At 39.9% G+C, this 27,495-nt stretch overlaps 1 protein-coding gene across 24 annotated transcripts in view; it reads right to left on the bottom strand.

The window, feature by feature from the left end:
* Gphn (gephyrin) overlaps positions 1–27,495 on the bottom strand; it is a 529,275-nt gene that overhangs the window by 253,170 nt on the left and 248,610 nt on the right. For 12 of the 24 annotated variants that reach the window (XM_039112910.2, XM_039112897.2, XM_039112902.2 and 9 more), the window contains 3 exons: positions 15,940–16,006; positions 6,453–6,725; positions 4,580–4,687 (listed from right to left, as the gene is read on the bottom strand). In XM_039112910.2, coding sequence (XP_038968838.1) covers positions 4,580–4,687; positions 6,453–6,725; positions 15,940–16,006 — 448 coding nt within the window. The remainder of the gene's footprint in view (positions 1–4,579; positions 4,688–6,452; positions 6,726–15,939; positions 16,007–27,495) is intronic. The other 12 variants (NM_022865.4, XM_063262452.1, XM_039112906.2 and 9 more) reach the window with 1 other exon arrangement.

Genomic DNA, 27,495 nt, shown 5'->3' with positions numbered 1-27,495 from the left:
AAACTAAATCCCAGCCAATAAGAAAGTTCCTGAAGACATCTACTTGTAACATTTTGTAGTGATTTTCAAATTAGCTCCTCTAGAAAATTTGGCTACCTGAGGTTTTGATTTTTCTCAGGTGACAGCACATGTTGGGAAGGATGTGGAGAAAAGGAACACTTCTCCATTGCCAGTAGGATTGCAAACTGGTACAACCACTCTGGAAATCAATTTGGAGGTTCCTGAGAAAATTGGAAATAGACATACCTAAACACCCAGAAATACCATTCTTGGGAATATACCCAAAAGATGCCCACCGTGCCATGGGGTCACGTGTTCCACTATGTTCATAGCAGACTTATTGTGATAGCCAGAAACTGGAAACAACCGAGATGTTCCATGAGAGAAGAATGAATACAGAAAATGTGGTTCATTTACACAATGGAATACTAATAAGCTATTAAGAATGAGGACATCCTGAGTTTTGCAGGCAAATGGATAGAACTAGAAAATATCCTGAGTGAGGTAACTCAGACCCAAAAGGACACATATGGTATGTTCTCACTACTAAGTAGATATTAGCCAAAAAAAAAAAAAAAGTACAGAATACCTAATGTACAATCCACAGAACTCAAAGGGTCAACAAGATGAAGGGTCCAAGTGAGGACAAGGGAGGGGTGTGGTGTGGTGGGGAAGTGAGGGACATGGGAGGGAAAGAGGACAGAGGTGGGCTGGTGGAAGAAGGGAACATAATCAGGTATTAGGTTGGGCCAGCAGAAAGAATGGAAACAGGTGACCTCGGGAGGTAAAAGGTTGGGAGGACACTCCAGAATGTACCAGAGATCTGGGAGGTGACAGACTCTCAGGATTCGGGGGAGGGGGCCCTAGATGAAATACCCTACAGGGGAGAGAGGGAACTTGTAGAGCTCACCTCCAGCAGAAAGACAGGCCATCAAGTGAGGAATGGGTTGCCATTCCACAGTCAAACTCTGACTATAATTCTTCCTGTCTGAAAGAAATGCAGGGATGGAAATGGAGAAGAGCCAGAGGAAAAGAAGGCCCAGGAACAGCCCCAAAGTGGGTTCCAGCTCAAGGAGAGGGCTCAAGGCCTGACACCATAACCGAGGCTATGGAGCGCTTACAAAGAGGGACTTATCATGACTGCCTTCCAAAAGACCCAACAAGGAGCTGAAAGAATCAGATGCAGATATTTGCACCCAACCAATGGACAGAAGCTGCTAATCCCTGAGGTTGAATTAGGGAAAAGCTGGAGGAAGTTGACGAGGAGGGCAACCCTGTAGGAGGACGAGCAGTCTCAACTAACCTGGACCCCTGAGATCTCTCAGACAATGATCACCAACCAGGCAGCATACACCAGCTGATAGGAAGCCCCTAACACATAAACAGCAAAGGACTTCCGGGTCTGGGTTCAGTCAGAGAAGATGCACCTAACCCTCAACCCAGGAAGTTTAGAGGTCTGGTGGGGTGGGTGGGGGTGGGGACATCCTCATAGAAACAGAGGTGGGGGGGGGGCATGGGGAGCAGGTATGGGATGTGGAACAGTCAGAGGGTGGACCAGGAGGGGAATAAAATCTGGAGTGTAAAAATATATAAAAATTTTAAAAATAGAAAATTAGGCCACAATTTGCATCTATCATATGTAATATGTAATCACATGTGATAATTATCTTCTTTCATATATACCTCAAATAGTAATAATTTTGTAAATCCTTGGGAGAACTGAAGATAAGTATTATTCAAACAATTCTAAAGAGATTGTATTTTATATCATCCTGAGTGAGGTAACCCAATCATAGAAAAACACACATGGTATGCACTTATTGATAAGTGGATATTAGCCCAAATGCTCGAATTACCCTAGATGCACAGAACATGTGAAACTCAAGAAGGATGACCAAAATGCAAATGCTTCACTCCTTCTTTAAAAGGAGAACAAGAATATCCTTGGAAGGGGATAGGGAGGCAAAGTTTAGAACAGAGGCTGAAGGAACACCCATTCAGAGCCTGCCCCACATGTGGCCCATACATATACAGCCACCAAACTAGATAAGATGGATGAAGCAAAGAAGTGCAGGCTAACAGGACCCGGATGTAGATCTCTCCTGAGAGACACAGCCAGAATACAGCAAATACATAGGCGAATGCCAGCAGCAAACCACTGAACTAAGAACGGGACCCCCGTTGAAGGAATCAGAGGACTGAAAGAACTTGAAGGGGCTTGAGACCCCATATGAACAACAAGGCCAACCAACCAGAGCTTCCAGGGACTAAGCCACTACCCAAAGGCTACATGGACTGACCCTGGGCTCCAACCTCATAGGTAGCAATAAATATCCTAGTAAGGGCACCAGTGGAAGGGGAAGCCCTTGGTCCTGCCAAGACTGAACACCTAGTGAACGTGATTGTTGGGGGGAGGGTGGTAATGGGGGGAGGATGGGGAGGGCAACACACATATAGAAGGGGAAGGGGAGGGGTTAGGGGGGATGTTTGCCTGTAAACCGGGAAAGGTAATAACAATTGAAATGTAAATAAGAAATATCCAAGTTAATAAAGATGGAGAAAAAAAAAGAGATTGTATTTTATTATCTTTCAAACATTTTGTGTATTTTTTAAAATCTGTTTGTAGATAAGTACACAGGAATTCAAATGTCCACAGAGGCCAGAAGGCTCGGATCCCCCTTGAGCTGGAGGTAAAGGTTGTTATAGATATCTAACATTGGTTCTAGGAGTCAAACATGGGTTCTTCAGAAGTGAGGCACAGATCCTTAACTGCTCATTCATTTCTACTGCCCTCAAGTAATTTTTGAGGATCTAATCTATTATTAACACATGCTAACCTGTAATACTGGTTATACATGTAAAAACTTGGATTGACTATTTCAAAAACTCAGAATGTTTTCTATAATGGTTAAAACAGCATTACAAGATATAAATACAAAGAGACACCCTTCAAATTTGGTAGCTTCACTAATTCACGGATATTTCACTAACATTTGCTATGTGTCTTCTGACTAGCCCAAGTTTATGTTCATCTAGATAGGCCTTGTGGAATGTAAATGTTCAGGTACACATTTGACAGTACTGTCTTCTAAAAGACTGCCTGTACTAAGTTGTTGAGTTTGCCACAAAGTTATATATACTATATTTTCTAAGTAGATAAAGTCAAATTTCAGCAATAGTGTCAAGGTTTGGTGCCTGTGTATGGGATGGACTCCAAGATGGGCAGGTCATTGGATGGCCTTTCCTTCAGTCTCTGCTCAGTTTTGCATTTCTTTTAGACAGGAACAATTCTGGGTCAAAAAATTTGAAGATAGGTGGGTGATTTGACACTATTACTGATGCCATGTTGTGTTTGAAGACAGGAGCCTAGCATGGCTGCCTTCTGAGAGGCTCCACCAGTGACTGAGGGAGACAGATGCAAATAATTATAACTAACTATTGAACTGAAGTTGAGGAACCCTATGGAAGAGTTAGTGGAAGGACTGTAGAAGCTGAAGGGAATTGTAACCCCACAGGAAGAACAACAGTATCAATTAACCAGGACCTCTCAGAACTCCCAGAGACTAAGCTACCAACCAAAGAACATATATGGGCTGGTCCAAGGCCTGGCAGACAGGTAGCAGAGGACTGCCCTGTCTGGCCTCACTGGACGAGGATGTGCCTAATCCTTTAGAAACTTGATGCCTCAGGGATAGGGAAGGTAGATGCTTGAGGCAGTGAGGTGGGGTTGGGTGGGTGAAAACTCTCTCAGAAGGAAAGGGGAGTGGGGACCAGGAAGGGGACATCTGAAATGTAAATAAATGAAAGTTAAAAAAAAGAAAAATATCAAAAACCGACAGAAAATTTAATAAGAAAAAAGAAATAATGATTTAGTAACTAAAAAGAAAATAAAGCCAAGTATCATTTGATTTTAGTTTTCTTTTTTCCCCTTTTATTTCATACGTTATAAATAGATGAAATAGTTTTTTGGTGTTGTTTTGCTTTCTATCCATGGCCTAAATTATTATTGTTAAAATGATTTATATTTGATAATTTTAATTTAAAATTTTTGTTTTTCATGAGTAAGAAAAGTAAAAAGCCTGTTTCTAAAGATTAATAATCATGGAATTTGCAGACTGAGCTGTCAGTAGTTGCAATGAAAATGAAGTTGAGGAAAACAAGATGATATAAACTCATAAAAAAATAAAGCCATTATGAATTAAATGTTAGCTTGATCAAGCTTTTTAGATGCTAAGACACAATGTAATTCACCTAAGAGGCCATCTAAACTAACCGAGGCAATTTATTTAAAGGTATTAAAGAACTACCAAGACAAACAAACATTAAAAAACCCAAACGAAGGCCCAAAACTTGACTTCTGAAGCAATGAATTTTCTGGAAGTCATGTGATGAAAAGTCATTGTTCCGAAGTATAGAATTTTAATGATCTCAGAGAAAGTTAAGCATAAAGGATACCACTATGCTCAGTGACCTGGAAGACCTTTCCCAATAACTCATCTTCCACATACTATAGCCCATCTCCAAATAAAGTAGAATGATATATATTTCCAAAATCATTATTCAAAATGTACTGTCTTACCCGTTTATCTGCACTGCCTGTTGCATGATGGGAATAACTGATGAGACCAGGGATGGGCTGCCCATGATTTGCCATGAAAACAGCAGGACTGGTGTAGAATGGATGGTTCTAATGTAACACATAACAATTATGAATACAATGAGAGTAAAACATGAAATTATGTAAGTAAAATGACTAAAGAAAAATGAAAACAAATGGAACAATGAAGTGCCAAGTTTTTACAAGTCAAAGTGACAAAATCAGCTTTGAGTTTATATGTTGTAAGTATTTTCCTTTACAACCAAAATTAATGGTCTTTTTTTACCCTTATAGGTAAAAAAAAGAAAGAACATATGATTTAAAAATGAATGCATTTTATTAATTGGTCCTATAAAAAATTCAATTTCAATACTTAATGGTATGATTAGGATTTAATACATTATTGAATTATCTACAGACAGAATCAAGCTATAGACAATGTTCAGTGAAAGAACTAATGATTATCCTAATGACTGTGAAAAGGATTTAGATGTGATTCTAATCTGTTTATTTTCAATAAGGAATTCAGAACAAAGCCATATAAAAAAATTATAGACTTGAAAACTGATATCAGTAGCATTTACTAATATAGCATAAAGTAGTATCAAGGAATTATATAATGCTGAAAATATGATTTGATTAAATATTTTTAGACCTTGACTTCATCAAAGTTCTTGCAGCCCAATAAATTCTGCTTATTGCTTAGAACTTTTATTGAAAACTTGTATTTTCCTAAGTGCTAGCAAAATAGTAACAAAGTAACGACTTTCTTATATTGTTCATTTGATAAAGAAATAAACTTTTTAAAAATTAAAAGAGATTTTTCTATGGTCTTAGCCAAAATACTTATATGATCTATATAAATTTATATAGTAATTACATTTTAACCTGTAAAATATCTACCAGGAAATGATTATCATTCCTGAAACTGATATGCTACTTTGTAAAGATATGAAAACAAAGCAGCTAGATTCCTCTAGGTGTAAACACAATATAAATTATGTTCTAAGACATTAAGATGACCAAATATACTCAAATAGCTGCTGGTACTATATTTCAAAATCCATCTAAAAAAAATCTGTAAATTTTGGTGTTATTTTAAAATTTAAATTACTTTATTAAATTAAAAGTAAAATAGATTAATTTCTTCTCTATCACTAGAGTAATATATGTTTACTGATACTTGAAATTTTTGTGGAAGGTAATCTTGCCTCGGACTTTATGGGTTCCCCATTCCTTCATATCAGGCAAAACTTATTTTTTTAAAGATTTATTTATTTATTATACATAAGTACACTGTCGCTATCTTCAGACACACAGAAGAGGGCATCAGATCCCATTACAGATGGTTGTGAGCCACCATGTGGTTGCTGGGAATTGAACTTAGGACCTCTGGAAGAGCAGTCAGTGCTCTTAACCACTGGGCCATCTCTCCAGCCTCCAGGAAAAACTTTTTAAATTATTCTTCCAAACTAAGTTCAAGAATCATCTAAGGTCTTTTACTTTTGTTTTCTGTTTCTTTAAAAGTCTGTGGACATTCGATGTTCTAAATACACAATCACTGTATATTTAATAAAAACTAACCCCAAAGAGTTCTGAAATGTTGCATTGTTTATCACTGTAGCTGTAACTTCATTAGGCAATAACATATTAGTGCCTCAGAGCACAGACTAACTTGAGTGCTTACGAAGAATCTGTACCAGAATAGAAACAGTGATAGAATTTAATGGTATTCCAGTTCCATTTTGAGGATCCCCTCGAGAAGTATTAACGTATGGAAGGATGAGATGGACAGAGGAATCTTATCAGTAACGCAGGCATGAGTGCTTCAGAATGTCTTTCTCAGCAGACTTACCTTTGCAGCAAGAGCTGCTGCAGTAATATGTGATGAGGAACTATCTTCTGTCGAAGCTACACCACTGTCTTTCTTTTCTTCTTCCTCCTCTTCACACTGAACTCCTTTGTCTTCTGTCTGCTTATGTGGGCTAGTTGTAGGAGGTGGAGAAAGAGGAGGTGGTGGGGAAGGTAAATCTTCAAGTTCATCATGCACCTCCTTTACTTTTACAATGGCATCACGTAAAAGGTCAATGGCATGAGGTAGAGCTGGCAGTATGAACTGAAAGCATTCCTGCCCAGAGACCAAAAAATAAAAAATAAATAAATAAATAAATAAATAAATAAATAAATAAATAAAAAAGGGAAAAAAAGAAAAAAAAAGAAAAAAGTTAGGCTCTTAAACAAATATATAAAATGTTGACAGTCAAACTGATTCTTTTTTGGGAGAGTGTTTCTCTGTATAGCCCTGGCTATCCTGGAACTCACTTTGTAGATCAGGCTGGCCTTGAACTCAGAGATCTGCCTACCTCTGAGTAGTGGGATTAAAGGCATTTGTAGCCAACACTAGGCATCACACTGGTTCCTATTTTTGGATTTGTATTTTTCCCTGTTTTCTGGACTGATATTTCTACCCATCTCAAGAATGAGTCATATCTTTAACATCTTTTTAGTGTGAAATGTGAAACAATCACAGCATATATTATTTCCCATATGTTAGCGGTTATGGTGCTTAGATGAGTGCACACTATGCTTTCAAAGTATAATTCTGATATTCCTTTGGATTTATTTGTGCTTTATACAGAAAGAATCAGAAAAGCACGAGAACTTCCTAATGTTTTTCTAGAGTGACATTTGGATCTAACAAACCTCATTAAAGAAAATCTGGCACATCTACACAATGAAATACTATTCAGCTATTTAACACAAAAGACATCATGAATTTTGCAGGTAAAGGACAGAATTTGAGAATAACATCCTGAGTGAGGTAACCCAGTCCCAAAAGAATATGCATAACTATTATAAGTGGATATTAGACATAAAATACAAGTACTATGCTATACTCCACAGACCCAGAGACACTAAACAAGAAGAAAGGTCCAAATGAGGATACCAGAGTCTTGCTTAGAAGGAGGAATAAAGTAGTCATAAGAGACAGAAGGAGGGAAGAAGATGGGGAGTGAAGGAGGCAGGGTTCAGGATCAGGTATGGGGAAGGACAGGAGAGATGGCTACACAGCCATGAAAATGAATGGAAATCTGCAACTGATAGGGGTAAAGAGGTGGGGACATCTCCAGGAGAAGACAGAGACCTGGCATAAAGGAGGCATCCAAGAATCAATGGAGGTGACTTTAGCTGTGACTCACAACATTGGGAATGTGGAACTGGAAGAGGCTACCTCCTACAGTCAGGCAGGAACCCAGTGGAGAGACAGACACCAACCCACCCATAAAACTTTCAACCCAATATTTATCCTGTCTACAAGTAATAAAGGAGCAGGAGACGAAGCAGAGACCGAGGGAGTGGCCAACCAATAACCTGCAAGCTTGAGACCCACCCAATGGGCAAAACCCAATTCCGGACACTATTAATGACACTCTGTTATGCTGGCAGACAGGAACATATTGTCCTCTGGAAGGCTTACCCACTCCCCTCCCACTCCCACCCCGCCTTCAGCAGCTGCCTCAGACAGAGACAGATACAGTCAAATAGTTTATGAAGCTTGGGAACTTTTATGGAAGAATAGGAGAAGGGATTACAGACCAGAAGGGATAGGGAACTACACAGGAAGCCTAATAGAATCAAATAACCAGAACCCTTGGCACTCCTAAGAGTCTGAACTACAAAGCAAAGAACATACATGGACTGGACCTAGGCCTCTCCACACATGTAGCAGATATGCAGTTTGGTCTTCATGTGGGGCCCAAATGACTGGAGTGGGGTCTATCCAAGAGCTGTTGTTTGTACACCGGATATGTTCTTCTAGCTGGGCTGCCTTGTCTAACCTCAGTGGGAGAGGAAGAAACTAGCCTCCCAGAGACCACAAGTACCATGGTAGGGGGACACCTAGGAGTCCTCTACCCACTCAGAGGAGAAGGGGAGGAAGGATTGTGAAAGGGGGTGACTGGGAGTAAGGCAGGATGTAAGGTAAGTGAAAAATAACATTAAATAAAAAAAGAAAAAAATCAGTTTTTATGTTCAGACTGAAATTTTATTACCATAAAGTACAAAGACTAGTATAGCTACCACATAACACTATAAAATCAATAAAAATAGAAATAAAGTTGTATAGAGTTGTGAATAAAATTGATATAATCTTTTCTTCATGTGCCATTATTACCTATAATGCATCCCCAAAAGACAATAGGTAAGGAGTTGTAAGCGGAATGTATAGCTTATTTTGTCTGGGAAATAGATGGAATTCTTTCTCTTGTACATTAAAGCAACAGCTTAATAAACTCTACAAGGTGCAAAAAATCTTATAAAATTTAGAGGCATTAATGCCATAGCTTGAAGGATGCCTCATCTCCCTGCTCTGTTGTTTAACATTTAAACAATAAACAGTAGCCTGGCAATGGTGGTGCACACCTTTAATCCCAGTACTCGGGAGGCAGAGGCAGGCAGATCTCTGTGAGTCCCAGGCTGGCCTGGGTTACAGAGCTAATTCTAGTACAGTCAAGACAAAGAAGTCCTGTCTTGGAAAAACAAACACACACACACACACACACACAAACAAACAAACAAACACAAAAACAAAAACCACAAACAAACCAAAAGCCAAAAACTAAAAATCATTTTATTTGCTGGGATATTTGACTATCATATACCCTGAAAACTATTGATACAAAAAGCTCAGGTTGGCATTCCTCATCAGCAATGATCTGCATGTATACCGCCACTGTGCCTAGAACGGGATGGTAACATGTGCTTCGTTCCACATGAGAAAAGACAACGAAGACTCTTTGATAGGTACCACTTATGTCCTGCCCTATTGAGCATTTCCCTTCATAATTTTAATTCACAGATAGTATCTTCCTGAATAAAAAATAACTAACACATTTCAGTGAGTACTGTGAATCCTTCTGAATTAATATGTGGTCTTAGGAATCACTTCAAGTTTAAGTATTCATTAGTGATGCTCATCTTTTGGAATGTTCCAACTGTGCAGTTGTCTGAAGAAAATGAATAAAAAAAAATCATGTTTGAATCATAAGATCTTCCAAGGGCCTGTGATTTGTCAGCACAACCTATAACTCTATGTCGTGTCTCAGCTATACTTATATATTTACTTTTCCAAGTTCTGGGCAATGTTCAGTGGTATAATTACATATTCAGAAAGAAAAGCTATGAAGACTTTTATATTGGAGACCTGGATGCATGGGCCACATTGAAATCATTCTGGGAATTCAAGGGTGTGTATTAAAATATGTTTATATTCATCCAAAGAACTCCTAAGATTAGAAATTGGCTGTGATCACACCCACTCTGGATGATTAAATTGGCTACATAGGCACAAGAGGTAAGTGGATACGAGCTACTTACAGGAAAGCAAGACAGGCTGAGTTAAAATATATTCATCTTGAACTCTGAGGCATAAAATATCAAAAATAACTGTTCTATCTGCCAACAAATAAACCAGAAACCATAGAACATTAATATTCTGAAGATGGAAAGGACTACATACATCAACCACAGAAAAATGGGACCTCATAAAACTGCAAAGCTTCTGTAAGGCAAACGACACTGTCAATAGGACAAAACAGCAACCAACTGATTGGGAAAAGATCTTTACCAATCCTACATTGATAGAGGGATAATATTCAATATATACAAAGAACTCAAAAAGTTAGACTCCAGAGAATCAAATAACCCTATTAAAAATGGGGTACAGAGCTTAACAAAGAATTCTCATCTATGGAATATCGAATGGCGGAGAAGCACCTGAAGAAATGTTTAACATCCTTAGTCATTAGGGAAATGCAAATCAAAACAACCCAGAGATTCCACCTCACACGAGTCAGAATGGCCAAGATAAAAACTCAGGTGACAGCAGATGCTGGCGAGGATGCGGAGAAAGAGGAACACTCCTCCATTGCTTGTGGGATTACAAACTGGTACAACCATTCTGGAAATCAGTCTGGAGGTTCCTCAGAAAATTGGACATTGAACTACCTGAGGACTCAGCTATACCTCTCCTGGGCATATACCCAAAAGATGCTTGAACCTGTAAGGACACATGCTCCACATAACAGCCTTCTTTATAATAGCCAGAAGCTGGAAAGAACCCATATGTAGAGATACAGAAAATGTGGTACATTTACACAATGTGAATACTACTTAACTATTAAAAATAATGACTTCATGAAATTCTTAGGCAAGTGGATGGAACTAGAAAATATCATCCTGAGTGAGGTAACCCAATCACAGAAAAACACACATGGTATGCACTCACTGATAAGTGATATTAGCCCTAAAGCTCAGATTACCCAAGATACAATTCAGAGACCATATGAAGCTCAAGAAGAAGAAAGACCAAAACGTAGATGCTTAAGTACCTCTTTGAAGGGGGAACAAAATATTCACAATAGGAAAAATGGAGCCAAAGTATGGATCAGAGACTGAAGGAAAGGCCATCCAGTAACTGCCACATACAGTCACCAAGCCCAGACACAATTGTGATGCCAAGAAGTGCTTACTGACAGGAGCCTGATATAGCTGTCTCCTGAGAGGCTCTGCCAGAGCCTGACAAATACAGAGGTAGACACTAACAGACAACCATTGGACTGAGAACAGGGTCCCCAGTGGAGGAGTTAGAGAAAGGACTTAAGTAGCTGAAGGGTTTGCAACCCCATAGGAAGAACAACAATACCAATCAACCAGACCCCACAGAGCTCCCAGGGACTAAACCACCAACCAAAGAGTACACATGGACCCATGGCTCCAGCTCCATATGTAGCAGAGGATAGCCTTGGTGGACATCAATGGGAGAAAAGGGCCTTGGTCCTGTGAAGGTTTGATGCCCCAGAGTAAGGGAATGTCAGGGTGGGGAGGTAGAGGGAGCTGGTAGGTGAAGGAGCACCCTCATAAAAGCAAGGGGAAGGGGAGATGGGATAGGGGGTTTCAGGAGGGGAAACCAGGAAAGGGGATATTTTTGAAACATTTGTTCTGTATTAAAAAATAGAAATCAAACATACACAAAGAACTTCAGAAATGCTGAGAGCAAGATAGGTTTCCGCAACTAGGAGCCTACTAATTGATTATCCAATACCGATGGTCAGCCTTGAAAACATACATACACGTAACATTATACAGAACGTGTGTGTGTGTGTGTGTGTGTGTGTGTGTGTGTGTGTTGGTAACTCCTGAGGATAAAAATAGGTTTTAGTATTTCATCCTAGAAATAATAACTTGGAATGAAATAAATACTTCAAACTTTTGTCTCTCTCTTCACAGGGGAAAATTGTGAAAGGCTCTTATATGGCTTTATAAGAGTCTCATCACTCAATAAGGGAGGGCAGATGAATAAGAAATATTCTTACTAGTTGGATTTCTTCACTTTTCCAGGAAAGGGGTACTTGGACAAAGACACTCATAACTATTTTTTTTTTTTATCTGACACAGTCGGCACAGCATAGTGCGTGCCAGAATAGGGGACAATTTCTAAGCAAGAGGATGTTTTCGGGGTGGGGGTGGTTCAGAATTCCCAATGTTTGCTTTTGCCCTTGCTGTATCGCACAAGCTAGATTTGACAGTGGAAGCTACTATACTGCCTAACCGGAGAGACAGTTCACTAGTTGTTTTAATGTATAACCCTACCAAATGAATAGGAGTGCATTGAGTAGGAGTGTTACCAGGCCTGTCTAACCTATGACATGCACACCCACTGAGAACAGTTATAGTAGCTAAAAAACCATGACTTCCTTAAAACTTTAAAATGATTGTGTGGTTCTTGAATGTGAATTTTCTAGATGACAGTATCTTGCTGCAATATAAAATGTTGCACTAATTGTCAAAGATGTGAACTTTGGATGGGTATAAATGAAAGGAGGAAAGGAAGCCAAAAGTGGAAGAATTAAAGAAAAAATTATTCAATGAGGAGAATTTTATATTAAAGTATTAAAAGAGGCTCAAAACGATAGGTAATGTTTAACATCACAAGATAATGGATACTTGAAATGGTAAAGCCACATATTGCTGAACCTGTATTTGGAAACTGACAAGCCTAGAAACCTGAGCAACATGGCTCTAGAAGACACTCTGGCCTCCTGATAACAATGATGCATCAGTAACTGTTACTGTGAAGAGAACTCTTGTGAAGGAATTTTAATGCAGCAATGTGGCTGACCTGACCACATCCAAAGACCTTCTAAGCCTATGTGATCCAGCTAGAAAGCAGAAGCACCCTCAGTAATACCTTTAACCCCTCTTCTGGAATTCTTTAGTACACACCTTTAATCCCAAACAATGTTATCTAATTGAGGGAAAGACAAAGTGTTAAATCACAGAATAAGTCAGAGATAGCATGGTATGTACTAATAAGTGGAAATTAGCCACAAAAGTACAGAATACCCAGGACACAACCCACAAGACTCAAGAAGGTTAACAAGCTGAAGGGCCCAAGTGAGGATGCCTCAATCCCACTTGGGAGGTAAAAGAAAGCAGTCACAGGGGTATGGGGGGGCAGCGGGAGGGAGGAACCTCAGTGGGATAGGAGACTGGGAGGGAAAGGGGGGAACAGGACTGAAGCCTTGGGAGCCAGCAGAATGGAAATAAGCAACCTCAAGAGGTAGGAGGTTGCAGGACCTTCTAGAAGGTACAGGAGACCTGGGAGGTAACAGACTCTCAGGACTCAAAGGAAGGGACCTTGGATGAAGTGCAAGGGGAACTTGTAGAGCCCATCTCCAGTGGAGAGACAGGACATCAAGTGGAGGGATAGGGTTGCCATCTCACAGTCAAAGGCTCTGACCCAGAATTGTTCCTGTCTGAAGGAACTGCAAGGACAAAAATGGAGAAAAGCATGAGAGACAGGAGGTCCACTGACAGGCCCTACTTGGGATCCAACTCAAGGGGAAGCCTGGGGCCCTGATACTGTTACTGTTGCTGTGGTGTGCCTGCAGACAGGAGCTTAGCATGGCTGTCCTCTGAGAGGTCCAACAAGCAGCTGAAAGAGTCAGATGCAGATACCAGCACCCAACCAATGGACAGAACCTGGGCACTCCTGTGGTTAAACTGGGAAAAAGCTGAAAGAAGCTGAGGAGGAGGGCGACCCAAGAAGATCAGCAGTCTCAACTAACCTAGACACCCATGACCTCTCAGACACTGAGCCACCAGCCAGGCAGCATACACCAGCTGATATGAGGCCCCTGATACATATACAGGAGAGGACTCCTGGTCTGGTCTTAGTGAGAGAAGATACAACTAACCCTCAAGAGACCTGAGGCCCCAGGGAGTGGGGAGGCATGGTGGGTGGGGGTGGGGACATCCTCTTTTCGACAGGGGTAGGGGGTGGGGGAGAAAAGTATGGGATGGGCAGAACGGGAGGGGGATGAAGTCTGGATTGTAAAAAAGGATTAAAGAATAATAATAAGAAACAACAGGAAGGGAGCTCTCGGTTGCCTCAGTTCAGTGCAGTGGCATTGCGCTTGGTGAGTCTGTAGTGGTGTAGTGCAGTTCAATGGAGTTCAGTGCAGTGGCATTGAGCTTGGTGAGTCTGTAGTGGTGTAGTGCAGTTCAATGGAGTTCAGTGCAGTGGCATTGCGCTTGGTGAGTCTGTAGTGGTGTAGTGCAGTTCAATGGAGTTCAGTGCAGTGGCATTGAGCTTGGTGAGTCTGTAGTGGTGTAGTGCAGTTCAATGGAGTTCAGTGCAGTGGCATTGAGCTTGGTGAGTCTGTAGTGGTGTAGTGCAGTTCAATGGAGTTCAGTGCAGTGGCATTGAGCTTGGTGAGTCTGTAGTGGTGTAGTGCAGTTCAATGGAGTTCAGTGCAGTGGCATTGAGCTTGGTGAGTCTGTAGTGGTGTAGTGCAGTTCAATGGAGTTCAGTGCAGACCAAAGGGGCAGCTGAAGGCAGAGAATGAGATGGAGCTAGAAGATTAGAATAAATCATCAGTGATAGTTTAAGATCAAGCAGAAGAATTCAGTGAGAAGCTGAGAGAAGCCCTATTGAATCAGTCAGCTTGGAGAGGAGTTTGAGCCAGGACAGCTGAGTTGAGACAGTTAGCCTGAGTACAGAAATGACTAGAAAGGATGAGTTTATTTAGCAGTAATTCTCCCAGATGACAAATACATCTGCCAAAAAAAGTTACTTCTACAAATCCTAGTAATTCAGTATTTTTCTGACCTTACTTTAATCCAATATCTTTGGAGTTTATTTTTTGAGTTGTACAATTTCTACATTTAGATATGCTATAATGGCATTGCTATTACTATAGCAGTACTGATATTGTTGGCCAAATATATTTGGAAAGTAAATTAGAGCTTCCTTAAAGGTGTAACATCAACAGTAAATGAGCGACCAACAAATAATTGGCAATTGTTTCAGGCAATTTCTGATATATAGTACTCCTTGAATGTCACATATTACAAATAACAAGAGATCAAGGTGATAAATGAAGAATTTAGAAGTAAAATATGAAAGTGTACTTAATGTCTTTAAAGGATGGAATACATATTTCTCTAAATCTAATCACATTTCATGTTCCTGCTTGCAAATCAGGCATATTCTCGTTAATAATATTGCTGTGTTAAGCAATATAAATGTAAGAGTAAATATAATTCTTTGAGTAATGTTATTTGTTTGGTAAAAGTCCTTACCCAAAGACCAGAACATAACCCACCATATGTAGTGCAAGAATAATTATCGCACAGAAAGAGTCTAGCCTTGGCTTTAGCTACTAGATGGGAGACTTCTGGTATATTAGACCAAGGGTGGAATAAGATTGCCTAACAATGTGAATTACAATTCAGGCTTGTCATTGCTTTGCTTTGGAACGATATTGGAGACTAACAAGATAAAGATTGGAATTCAGCCATGTGGACAGCCATGTGGACAGGCATGTAGACATAAGTTAAAAAGAAAAAACAAACACAGAAACAAATACAACAAACATAATAGCTCAAATTAGACTCCCTGATCGACAATATTCTAGTGCACCGTCACAATAGAGTATTACGGAAATAAATGAATTCATGAATACACAGGAAGAAGGCAATGCAAGCTCTGCATCTGGCATGTTTTCATGGGCCCCAATCTACCTCTCTGGGTTCATTTTAATCTGTATTCTTTCCTTCTATAAACTATAACTGTATATATATAATGTGTTAGTAAGTCTATGATTCTTTCTAATGATTTTTCCTAATTCTATGAATTATGAAATTTGAGGGTGCTGTTTGGAAACATCCTGAATTTGTGATTAGTGTCAACAGCTTTATGGTATTCAGGTTTTTGGTTGTTTATTCTCATAGATGGTTAAAAGTCCATCCATCAAACATATAATATAAAGAATGCTTACCTGAGATCCTTTCTTGCTACCAGGCAGGTTAATTATCAGAGTTTTCCCTCTTATTCCACACACTGGTCTGAAAAGAAAAGAGAAAGAAGATTGAATAATTAATTTCATTAATATGTCTAATGTAGTAATATTGATGTTCAAAAGTCTAAATTAGAAAGCATTCAAGAATTGGGTGGGGTTTGATTTGCACTTTAACTTCTCAATAAGTCTAGAGAGTAAATTTCACAAATGAATTGCTGTGAGGAAAAAAAAAACCAGCAAAAAAGCGTAGTCATACATAGAACCAGTGATAGTAACAGGTGTCTTAATAAAGAAAGGTCTTTGAGGGATCATTTTAAATTTCTTTTAAAAATGTTTTACTTTTGAGATTACTTAATTATAATACTTACTCCTTCTTTCTTCCCTTGAACCATCCCTCATGCCCCCTCTCTAATCTTCAAATTCATGGTCTTTTTTTTTTTTTTTTTTAGTCAGCTCCTCCTGCACCAGGCCTGCCTGGATGCTGCCATGCTCCTACCTTGATGATAATGGACTGAATCACTGAAACTGTAAACCAGCCCCGATTAAATACTGTCCTTTTAAGAGTTGCCTTGGTCATGGTGTCTGTTCACAGCAGTAAAACCCTAAGATAGAAGTCAGTACCAGGAGTGGAGTGCTGTGGTAGGCTTGACCATGCTTTTGTTTGGAAGAATGTGTAATGATTTAAGTGGAGCTTAATGGTCTATCCTAGTTGGGATATGGAAGACTTTGTTGTTGAGAGTTCTACATCTTCATCTGAAGGCTTCTAGGAGAAGACTGGATCCCATGGGATTAGGATGAGGTCTTATTGCCCACCCCTACAGTGACACACTTTCTCTAACAAGGCTACACATCTTAATAGTATACCTCCTAGGCCAAACATTTCCAACCATTCCATTCTATTCTCTTAACATGTTTAACTCCTTGAACACAGGCTTCAGTTCTATCCACCTCACTTCCTGGTGTCCCTTTATTACTTGAACCATACGTTTTATGTTTTTCCTTTCTCAGATTACTGTGTCTCATCACAACATTCTTCATAATACTAAAGCAGAGGACCCCCAAGCACATATACTGCAGAGGACCACGTGGTCTGGCCTCAGTAGGAGACGGTGTAATTCCCTAGAGTCTTGAGGCTCCGGGAAAGTGGGATGCCTAGTGGTAGGTGAGGGGGGAAGCACCCTCTCAGAGGCAAGGGGGAGGAAAAATGGGAATGGGGAACTGTGGTAGGGGGAGCAATGGCTGGAATGTAAATAAAATAATTTAAAAAAAAGACTAAAACAGAGAACAGTCTCTGCTGGGCTTTTTTGAGACTTTGTCAATGCAATTACTATAAATCTCTTTAGCCTTAGGTAGATTCTTAAGGCAAGGGCAAAAAGCAGCTGCATTCTTCACCAAAATACCACAGAAACAGTATCTAGATCACATACTGAAAATCTTCTCCACTGAAATCACTTGGGCCAGGTCTGTACAACTGCAATCCAGATATGGAGGGCACACTTGTGATCCAGATATTGGAGCTGGAAGACATTGTCTTTTGATCCAAATCTTGAGTGGCCATGAAAAGCTTAGAACCAGTCATCGTAGTACACATCTTTATTCCCAGCATATAGGAGACAGAGCCATGGAGATCTCTCAGTTCAAGGTCAATTTACAGAGGAAGCTCCAGCACAGCCAAGTTTAGGCAATGAGAAGTTGGAAAACAGAAAGCTGGTAATAGAATAACGGGGACCATATTCTAGCCCCAGCAATCAGAACTTGATTGCTTTGGCCATGTGGCTCTGTGTTTAGAGTCAAGAATAGAAAGGACTACTTCGACAATTGATGCTGGTTAGCTGGAGCTAAGAAATTAGCAGTGATTAAGAAGAGACCAGCATCACTGAGGTGAAATCTTCTGGGAAACGTTTTCTGAGAGTATAAAGAAGCTGTGTTCCAGAGAGAGCCAAGGTTGTAGCTCATGCTGCAGCTGGACTTGGTAATGTGTAAGAGTCACCCAGGTGATACTAGTTTTGAAGGTCTGAAGGGATAATGGAGAGGCTTGTCACTGTGACAGGCAATAGAAGGTACTGATGAAGGTACAGCCTCAGTTGCAGTTGATGGCCCAGGACTGAATGACTCATACAAAGAAGTTGAGCTTTGGCACCCTAAAGAGAGTCTATTGGTAGAGCCTCCTTGAAGTAGAAAACTCCAGAGTTTTGGAAATGCCAATATAATGGGATGACCTACAAGAACAGCAGCAGTAATAGAGTGGAGTCGACCAGAGCTTAGAGTGCTACAGGGGGCAGAGGTGAAGAAGTGATGCAAGAAGACCTTTGGAGAGGTTCAGAAGACCATGTGTGGATCCCAGACATTGGAACAAGAAGCTATGAAAGTGAAGTTGACTTGGAGATCCAAAATGTTAAAGATGCCAGAGCTGTGGGATACTGCAGGGGAAAGTTGATAACAGGAGTGGAATTGAGTCAGGAGAAAAAAGTTGCTATAGTCAACAAAGATGAAAAAGGAGTTGGAGATCTGAAGACTGCTTTGACATCAGGCATGGCATAGATGGAAAATTCAGAGTGTGCCGAGCTCATTTCCTGTCTTGCTTCAGGGATTACAGTTAAGTGATTATATGAATCTCAAAAACTATGAACTTTTAACATTGCTGAGACTGCTATAGACAATGGGCACGTTGGAAGTTGGACTAAACATATTGTTTATTATGCTATGGCTAGGCATGGTTCTCACAGATTCATGTGTTCGAACAAGACTATGGGGGTCAGAGAGTGGAATGTGGTGGTTTGAATATGGTTGGCTCATGGAGTGGCACTATTTGGAAGTGTGGCCTTTTGTAGTAGGTGTGGCCATGATAGAGGAAGTATGTCACTGTGGGCATGGGCAATGAGACCCTCCTCCTAACCTTGCAGAAGCCAGTCTTCTCAAACCTGCCTTTAGATGAAGAGGTAGAACTCCTTCCTGCACCATGTCTGCTTGCCTGGATCCTGCCATCTTCCTGCCTTGATGATAATAGACTGAACCTCTGAATCTGTGAACCAGCCCCAATTACATATTGTCTTAGAAGAGTTGCCTTGGTCAAGGTGTCTGTTCACAGCAGTAAAACCCTAAGACACTAACCAAAGTAAAACCAAAGTACTGAAGGGACTACTGAAGTCCTACCTTGATGCCCAACTCCAGGCTTTTATGCTTGCAGGGCAAAAATACCTACCCTTAAATTAGCTTAAATTACCCATAAAATAGCTTATTCAAACCACACTTTTGCATCTGAGAATTAATTTTTCATAAAACTATTACTTTCTGTCATCCATTTTCTGAAGGAAACTCATTTGCCTTCACAGCAGAGCAGGTATGGTAACAATACATATTCTTTGCTTTTGTTTATCTGAGACTACTTGGATTTTTTTCTCTCATTTTTGTAAAGAGTTCTTAAATTCACCTTTCCCCTTTATTATTAATTTTACTTTTCTCTTTCAGCATTTAGAATTTTTCAATTCACTGCTTTCTAGCTTGTGATTCATTTTTTCTTTTCTTTTTCTCTCCTTTCCTTTGTCTCCCAAGCAATCACTTAATAGTCATGTGTCATCATGCTTAACAATCCCATGTTTGATGAAAAAAAGAAACTCAACTATTTTATTTTCTTGGCTGAGGTAGAAACCTAGGGAAATGGAAACTCCCAGGAATCTATGAGGATGACCCTAGCTAAGACTCCTAGCAATGGGAATGTGGAGTCTGAGTCCACCTCTGTAATCAGGCAAGACTTCCAAAGGAGGGACTGAGACACCAACCCAGCCACGACACTTTCGACCTACAATGTGTCTTGTCTATAAGATGTGCTGGGGTAAAGATGGTGCAAAAATTGTGGGAGTGGCCAATCAATGACTCATCTAGCTGGAAGCCCATGCTGTAAGAGGAAGTCCACCCCTGAAACATGTTGGAGGGCCAGGAGGTAGAAGCTGGATATTACAGAGACCCGTGATAGAACCAAACACAATTGCAAAAATTATTCCTAATGATATTCTGCTATACTCACAGACTGACATAGATCTAGACCAATTGTCATCAGGGAGGCTTCACCCAGCAACTGATGAAAACAGATGCAGAGTCCCACTACCAAATAATAGGCAGAGCTTGGGAATCCCATAGAACAGGGAGGATTGTAGGAGATAGAAGGATCAAGGACACCACACGAAAACCAACAAAATCAATTAACCTGGGCTCATAGGGACTGAACTGACAACCATCGAGCTTGCATGGTACTGAGCTAGACTCTCCAAACGTGTTACAGTTGTGTAGGTTGTTCTTGTGGGACTCTTAACAGTGGGAGCAAAAGCTGCCTCTGACTCTGTGGCCTGTCTGTAGGAACTTTCCCCATACTAGGTTCCTTGTTTAGCCTTAATAGAATAGGAGACATCTAGTCTTACTGCAACTTGATATGCCATGGCTAATTGATATCCATTTAGGCTGGCCCCTTTCTTAGGAGAACAGAGGAGGGGTGGGTAGGGTGGAGGATCTGAGTTCTGGGTAGGTGGGTACAGGAATGGGAGGAGAGGTGGGAGGGGAAACTGCAGTTGGGATGGGAAAAAAAAAAGACTATGTTATTGAAAAGGCAGGTGAGTTTGCATATACCTATAATATCAGCACTTGGGAGGACAGAAGCATGACCAGGAGTTCAAGGCTAGCTAAACTAGGTTACATGATACTTTCTTTTGAACAATCCAAAATGGAACAAAATTTACCTGAGAGCAGGCATCTTTCTGTATCTCCCTTTGCCTCTTTGTCTTGTGACACATTAATTACAATGCGCTGTAGTATGAGGTTCTCAGAACTTAGTGACATTTGGGATTTCCTCAGCTTCTGTTATTTGCGGGTTTATGTTCTGTCAGCTTGATGTCCATTACTACCCTTCTTCTCCTTCTAGGCATGCATGTCTGCTGCATATCCATAGGTACTCACCTTCAGGTCTGTTTATCTTTCTGTTTCTCAGAATTATCAAGGCCAATGATATTGTTTATGCATGCTCAAAATTGCTTCTGAATCCTAAACTTAAAATTTTACCTTGGTTCTTGTACTTTGCAACTTCATAGTTTATTCTTGGCCTAAAAAAATATTTTCTGATACATACTTTCAGTCACACATTGTTTTCTTGATTTTGTAAATATCTGTGATTACTTCTCTGGTCATCTAAGGGTGGTTGTTTTAAAAAGCCTTTTCTAGTAAGTTTACCACTTGGTCTTTATCATAAATATTTTATCAATTGCTTGCTTTATTTGAATTAGCTATATTTTATCTTCACTGTCTTAATGCTTATTAAAAATCGAAGACTTAAATGTTACAATATGGTAACTTAAGATATGAGTATTCTTTTCTACTAGATTGCTACTTGAAAAAATATATTATAGGCACTTTCTAAGTTGAAAAGCAGCCTGAGGTAAGGCTTGTTCAGGTCTTCTCTGAGTTTGCATTTTCTTCTAGGTTTACATGGTGATTTTTTTTTATTACTTTTTTTTTAAATTAACTTAAGTATTTCTTATTTACATTTCGAGTGTTATTCCCTTTCCTGGTTTCTGGGCCAACATACCCCTAACCCCTCCCTCTCCCCTTCTTTATGGGTGTTCCCCTCCCCATCCTCCCCCCATTGCCGCCCTCCCCCCAAAAATCATGTTCACTGGGGGTTCAGTCTTAGCAGGACCCAGGGCTTCCCCTTCCACTGGTGATCTTACTAGGATATTCATTGCTACCTATGAGGTCAGAGTCCAGGGTCAGTCCATGTATAGTCTTTAGGTAGTGGCTTAGTCCCTGGAAGCTCTGGTTGCTTGGCATTGTTGTTCATAAGGGGTCTCGAGCCCCTTCAAGCTCTTCCAGTTCTTTCTCTGATTCCTTCAAAGGGAGTCCTGTTCTCAGTTCAGTGGTTTGCTGCTGGCATTCGCCTCTGTATTTGCTGTATTCTGGCTGTGTCTCTCAGGAGAGATCTACATCCGGCTCCTGTCGGCCTGCACTTCTTTGCTTCATCCATCTTGTCTAATTGGGTGGCTGTATATGTATGGGCCACATGTGGGGCAGGCTCTGAATGTGTGTTCCTTCTGTGTCTGTTTTAATCGTTGCCTCTCTATTCCCTGCCAAGGGTATTCTTGTTCCCCTTTTAAAGAAGGAGTGAAGCATTCACATTTTGATCATCCGTCTTGAGTTTCATTTGTTCTAGGCATCTAGGGTAATTCAAGTATTTGGGCTAATATTCACTTATCAATGAGTGCATACCATGTGTGTTTTTCTGTGATTAGGTTACCTCACTCAGGATGATATCTTCCAGTTCCAACCATTTGCCTACGAATTTCATAAAGGGATTGTTAGAAATTGAAGAAGACCTCAGAAGATGGAAAGATCTCCCATGCTCATGGATTGGCAGGATTAATATAGTAAAAATGGCCATTTTACCAAAAGCGATCTACAGATTCAATGCAATCCCCATCAAAATACCAATCCAATTCTTCAAAGAGTTAGACAGAACAATTTGCAAATTCATCTCGAATACAAAAAACCCAGGATAGCTAAAACTATTCTCAACAATAAAAGGACTTCAGGGGGAATCACTATCCCTGAACTCAAGCAGTATTACAGAGCAATAGTGATAAAAACTGCATGGTATTGGTATAGAGACAGACAGATAGACCAATGGAACAGAATTGAAGACCCAGAAATGAACCCACACACCTATGGGCACTTGATTTTTGACAAAGGAGTCAAAACCATCCAATGGAAAAAAGATAGCATTTTCAGCAAATGGTGAAGGTTCAACTGGAGGTCAACATGTAGAAGAATGTAAATTGATCCATGCTTATCATCCTGTACAAAGCTTAAGTCCAAGTGGATCAAGAACCTCCACATCAAACCAGATACACTCAAACTAATAGAAGAAAAACTAGGGAAGCATCTCGAAAACAAGGGCACCGGAAAAAATTTCCTGAACAAAACACCAATGGCTTATGCTCTAAGATCAAGAATCGACAAATGGGATCTCATAAAACTGAAAAGCTTCTGTAAGGCAAAGGACACTGTGGTTAGGACAAATCGGCAACCAATGGATTGGGAAAAGATCTTTACCAATCCTACAACAGATAGAGGCCTTATATCCAAAATATACAAAGAACTCAAGAAGTTAGACCGCAGGGAGACAAATAACCCTATTAAAAATGGGGTTCAGAGCTAAACAAAGAATTCACAGCTGAGGAATGCTGAATGGCTGAGAAACACCTAAAGAAATGTTCAACATCTTTAGTCATAAGGGAAATGCAAATCAAAACAACCCTGAGATTTCACCTCACACCAGTGAGAATGGCTAAGATCAAAAACTCAGGTGACAACAAATGCTGGCGAGGATGTGGAGAAAGAAGAACACTCCTCCATTGTTGGTGGGATTGCAGACTGGTACAACCATTCTGGAAATCAGTCTGGAGGTTCCTCAGAAAATTGGACATTGAACTACCTGAGGATCCAGCTATACCTCTCTTGGGCATATACCCAAAAGATGCCCCAACATATAAAAAAGACACGTGCTTCACTATGTTCATAGCAGCCTTATTTATAATAGCCAGAAGCTGGAAAGAACCCAGATGCCCTTCAACAGAGGAATGGATACAGAAAATGTGGTACATCTACACAATGGAATATTACTCAGCTACATGGTGGTTTTTCAAACAGGGCACATATGGTTCCTTGTGCAAATCCTAACACTAAAATCCTCATGTGACATAATAAAATAGTAAAATAAATATAGTCAAGAAAAGGATATCATAAAAAGACTTAAGTGGGGCTGGAGAGATGGCTCAGTGGTTAAGAGCATTGACTGCTCTTCCAGAGGTCCTGAGTTCAATTCCCAGCAACCACATGGTGGCTCACAACCATCTATAATCAGGTCTGGTGCCCTCTTCTGGCCTGCAGGCATATATGCAGACAGAAAGCTGTATGATGAATATATAATAAATAAATAAATGTTAAAAAAGACTTAAATGGAAACTTTAAAATTGAAAGAAAAATTTATATAAAGTTGAAATAAAAATTCAACTTTAGAATAGAAAGTTTATTTGAGCAATTCTGGGTTAAAAGTTTTGAGGGAGATAGATGGCTGCATCTCTCACCCGAGGGCCATGCCTAGCAGCTCCATATCGTCTCTAAAGGTTCTCTCTCCCCTTTGTTGGGTTCAGCTAATGTTATCCCCATTGGGTCCTGGGAGCCTCTTGCTTTCCTGGCATCTGGGACTGACTTTCTGTCGGCTTCCTCCGTTTCCCATTGCTACACACCTCTGTTCAATATCCTGACCCTCTGTCTATCTCCCACACCTAATCCTGCCACCCGCTCCCCACGACAACATCACTGAATAAGTTCAAAGGCAGACTGGGACTGAGAGAGGGGTGGCATAGAAATATTGTGAGATAACAGATTGAAGTAGACCCTAAAGAATCTTGGAATATTCACTATTAACAGATTAGATTTTCATTCCAGGAGTCACACTGGAGAAGAGACTGAAATTTGTTCAGGGAAACTAGCCCGAAAACTAATGGTTAACAGATTTCCAAATCTGACAGGCCTAAGTTTTTAGGTTCAAGAGTGTCAGTAAATGCAAAAGGAAAATCTTAACAAAACTATGCCAGGCACAATATCACATTATGGAAATTAAAATGAAGGAAAAAAGTTCTTCAAAGAGTCAGAGAAAAATAGCGATTACATATAAAAGACAACAACTTAATTGCTTAATATTTCTTTGTGAATTATGGAGTCAGAAAATGGTAGAATAAAGTTTTTGTTTTGTTCATATATAATGAAAGAAGAGAAAATCCAACAAAGAATTCTACATGCAGTAAAAACATATCTCTTCAGTATAAAGATGAGATGAGGAGAAATGTCTGGAGGCGCAGGTAAAAGAAAACTTTTGCCATATTTTTTTGTAAATTAGAACTCTCAAATAATGGCAACAGACCAGCATCTAAGACTAGGAATCAGCTGTTGTTCTAACCACTGTACAGGTTAAGTTATTTGATGAGAAATACCTGGAGTTGCGAACACCTTCATTTTATAGTTGAAGAGGCTAGCAAATACCACTATGTGCAAAACAACACACAAGTAACTGCAATCAGAATCAGCATTTGAAAGAGATATGACTGACAATTTATTTTATCTATGTATCACTCTTTATAGAGGAACTGCAAGGTAAATCCCTCAAAGCATCACTTTCTTTAGGAAGAGAGACCCTTAAAACAGATCAAAGACTAATTTTTTTGATTACCTATAAAACGAACCTTTTCTAAACTTTGTTTCTTCATTCCTTCCATTCATTCTCCTTTCCTTCCTTTCTTTTTTGAGATTCTCATTTTATTAATTTTCTTTTTTGTTTTTTAATTAATTATTTTATTTACTTATATCCCAGATGTTGCCCACTCCTGGTACCCTCTCTCAGAGTTCATCACTGAACCCTACCCTAACCCTTCCCTGGGACATCAGGTCTCTACAGGATCTCTATCAGGTCTCTTCCAGTCAGGCCAGACAAGGCCGTCCTCTGCTACACATGAACCTGTATGCTCTTCAGTTGGTGGCTTACTCTCTGGTTATTATTTATTTTAGTTTAATACTTATTAGTTTTCTGGTAATGTTTTGGGAGCTGAGTATATAAAAAATGAATAAGATAAAGATCTGTTACTGATGGATGTCCTACAAACTAGGCAATATGAACATTTAAACAGTTATAAAACAGCATGACATGTACTGTAGGAGAAGTATGCTCAAAAGTCAAAGTGATGAAAATCAGATGCTGCCGAAAGGTACCAACACTCTAATCATGGCTGTTATTGAAACATTCTTTTTTTTTTTTTTTTTTTCCTATGTCTTCTTTTTCTTTCTTTCTTTTTTCCATCTTTATTAAATTTGGTATTTCTTATTTACATTTCAAATGTTATTCCCTTTCCTGGTTTCCAGGCCAACATCCCGCTAACCCCTCCTCCTCCCCTTCTATATGGTTGTTCCCCTCCCAATCCTCCCCCCATTACCACCTCCCCCCAACAATCACGTTCACTGGGGGTCCAGCCTTGGCAGGACCAAGGGCTTCCCCTTCCACTGGTGCCCTTACTAGGCTATTCATTGCTACCTATGCAGTTGGAGCCCAGGGTCAGTCCATGTGTAGTCTTTGGGTAGTGGCTTAGTCCCTGGAAGCTCTGGTTGGCTGGCATTGTTGTTCATATGGGGTCTCAAACCCCTTCAGCTCTTTCAGTCCTTTCTCTGATTCCTTCAACGGGGGTCCTATTCTCAGTTCAGTGGTTTGCTGCTGGCATTCGCCTCTGTATTTGCCATATTCTGGCTGTGTCTCTCAGGAGAGATCTACATCCTGTCCCTGTTAACCTTCACTTCTTTGCTTCATCCATCTTATCTAGTTTGGTGGCTGTATATGTATGGGCCACATGAGGGGCAAGCTCTGAATTGGCGTTCCTTTAGCCTCTGTTTATTGAAACATTCTTAAGAAGGCATGGAAAAACAAAGACAAAGAAAAACAAAACAACAACAATGACAAAAAAAAAAAAACCCAACCAACCTCCCCACAAAAGAAAACAACAAAATAATCCCAGTTTCCTTATTCCATATTTAACAGAACCTGCTATATCCATTCAATATTTGTAAAAAGATCTTACTTAAACCAACTATAAACAGAATGGTTTACCACAATGGAATATTACTTATCTATTAAGAATTATGAAAATTATGAAATTCAAAGGCAAATAGATGGAGTCAGAAACATTCATTCTAAGTGGGAAAACTCAGAACCAGAAAGACAAATGCCACAATGAGAAAAGTTTTTTTCTCATTTGTGAATATTAGGTTTGAATCTATAGGTATGTATCCTTCTTTTGGAATACCCATAGAGGTCATAAGGGCCCATAGGAAGAGGTATTGAATAGAGGTGGGATAGAATGCTGTGGTATAAAAGGTAAAAGGAAATTAGAAACTAGGAAAGATTAAGTTGAATTAGGATAAAGGAGAGCTGGGAAGATGAGGGAAACTGATATATGGATGCCTACTACCCTACTAGACAAAAGAAACTAACATAAAAACTCATGTCCCTAGAATGGGCAACTTTTTTTAAGAGTTGTTGGCCAGTGAGGTCCCAAAGACCCCCAACCATCATAGACTATTGCCAATGTTTCTGGTCCATTACTTGCTGCTGAAGATATTACATGCTTGAGTCATAGAACATGAAGAAATCAAGCTGGCACAGATCTGGAAGCTTGAATCCTACAAAATAGCTTTCATAGTGGTAGCTAGCTGGTACTATAAAAGCTACTAGAGGAGAAAAGTAAACATCAATCTTTCTGAACTGGGAACTCAAATTAGATAGAAGAATGCCTGGCCTGGCAAGTCTCTCTCCATTTGTGCAATAGTGGCATCAATATCATGGGAGTAACTAACCACTTTTGGATTGGACTTAAGGCCAGGTCCCAAGATAAAACCCTTATCTAGCATCATTACTGGGGAAAGAACCCATACCTAGACAAATACTAGATG

This window comes from Rattus norvegicus, chromosome 6, assembly GCF_036323735.1.
Source record: "Rattus norvegicus strain BN/NHsdMcwi chromosome 6, GRCr8, whole genome shotgun sequence".
Lineage (NCBI taxonomy): Eukaryota > Metazoa > Chordata > Mammalia > Rodentia > Muridae > Rattus > Rattus norvegicus.
The sequence above is the reverse complement of the archived record's forward strand: the minus strand, read 5'-3'. Positions and strand labels throughout refer to the sequence as shown.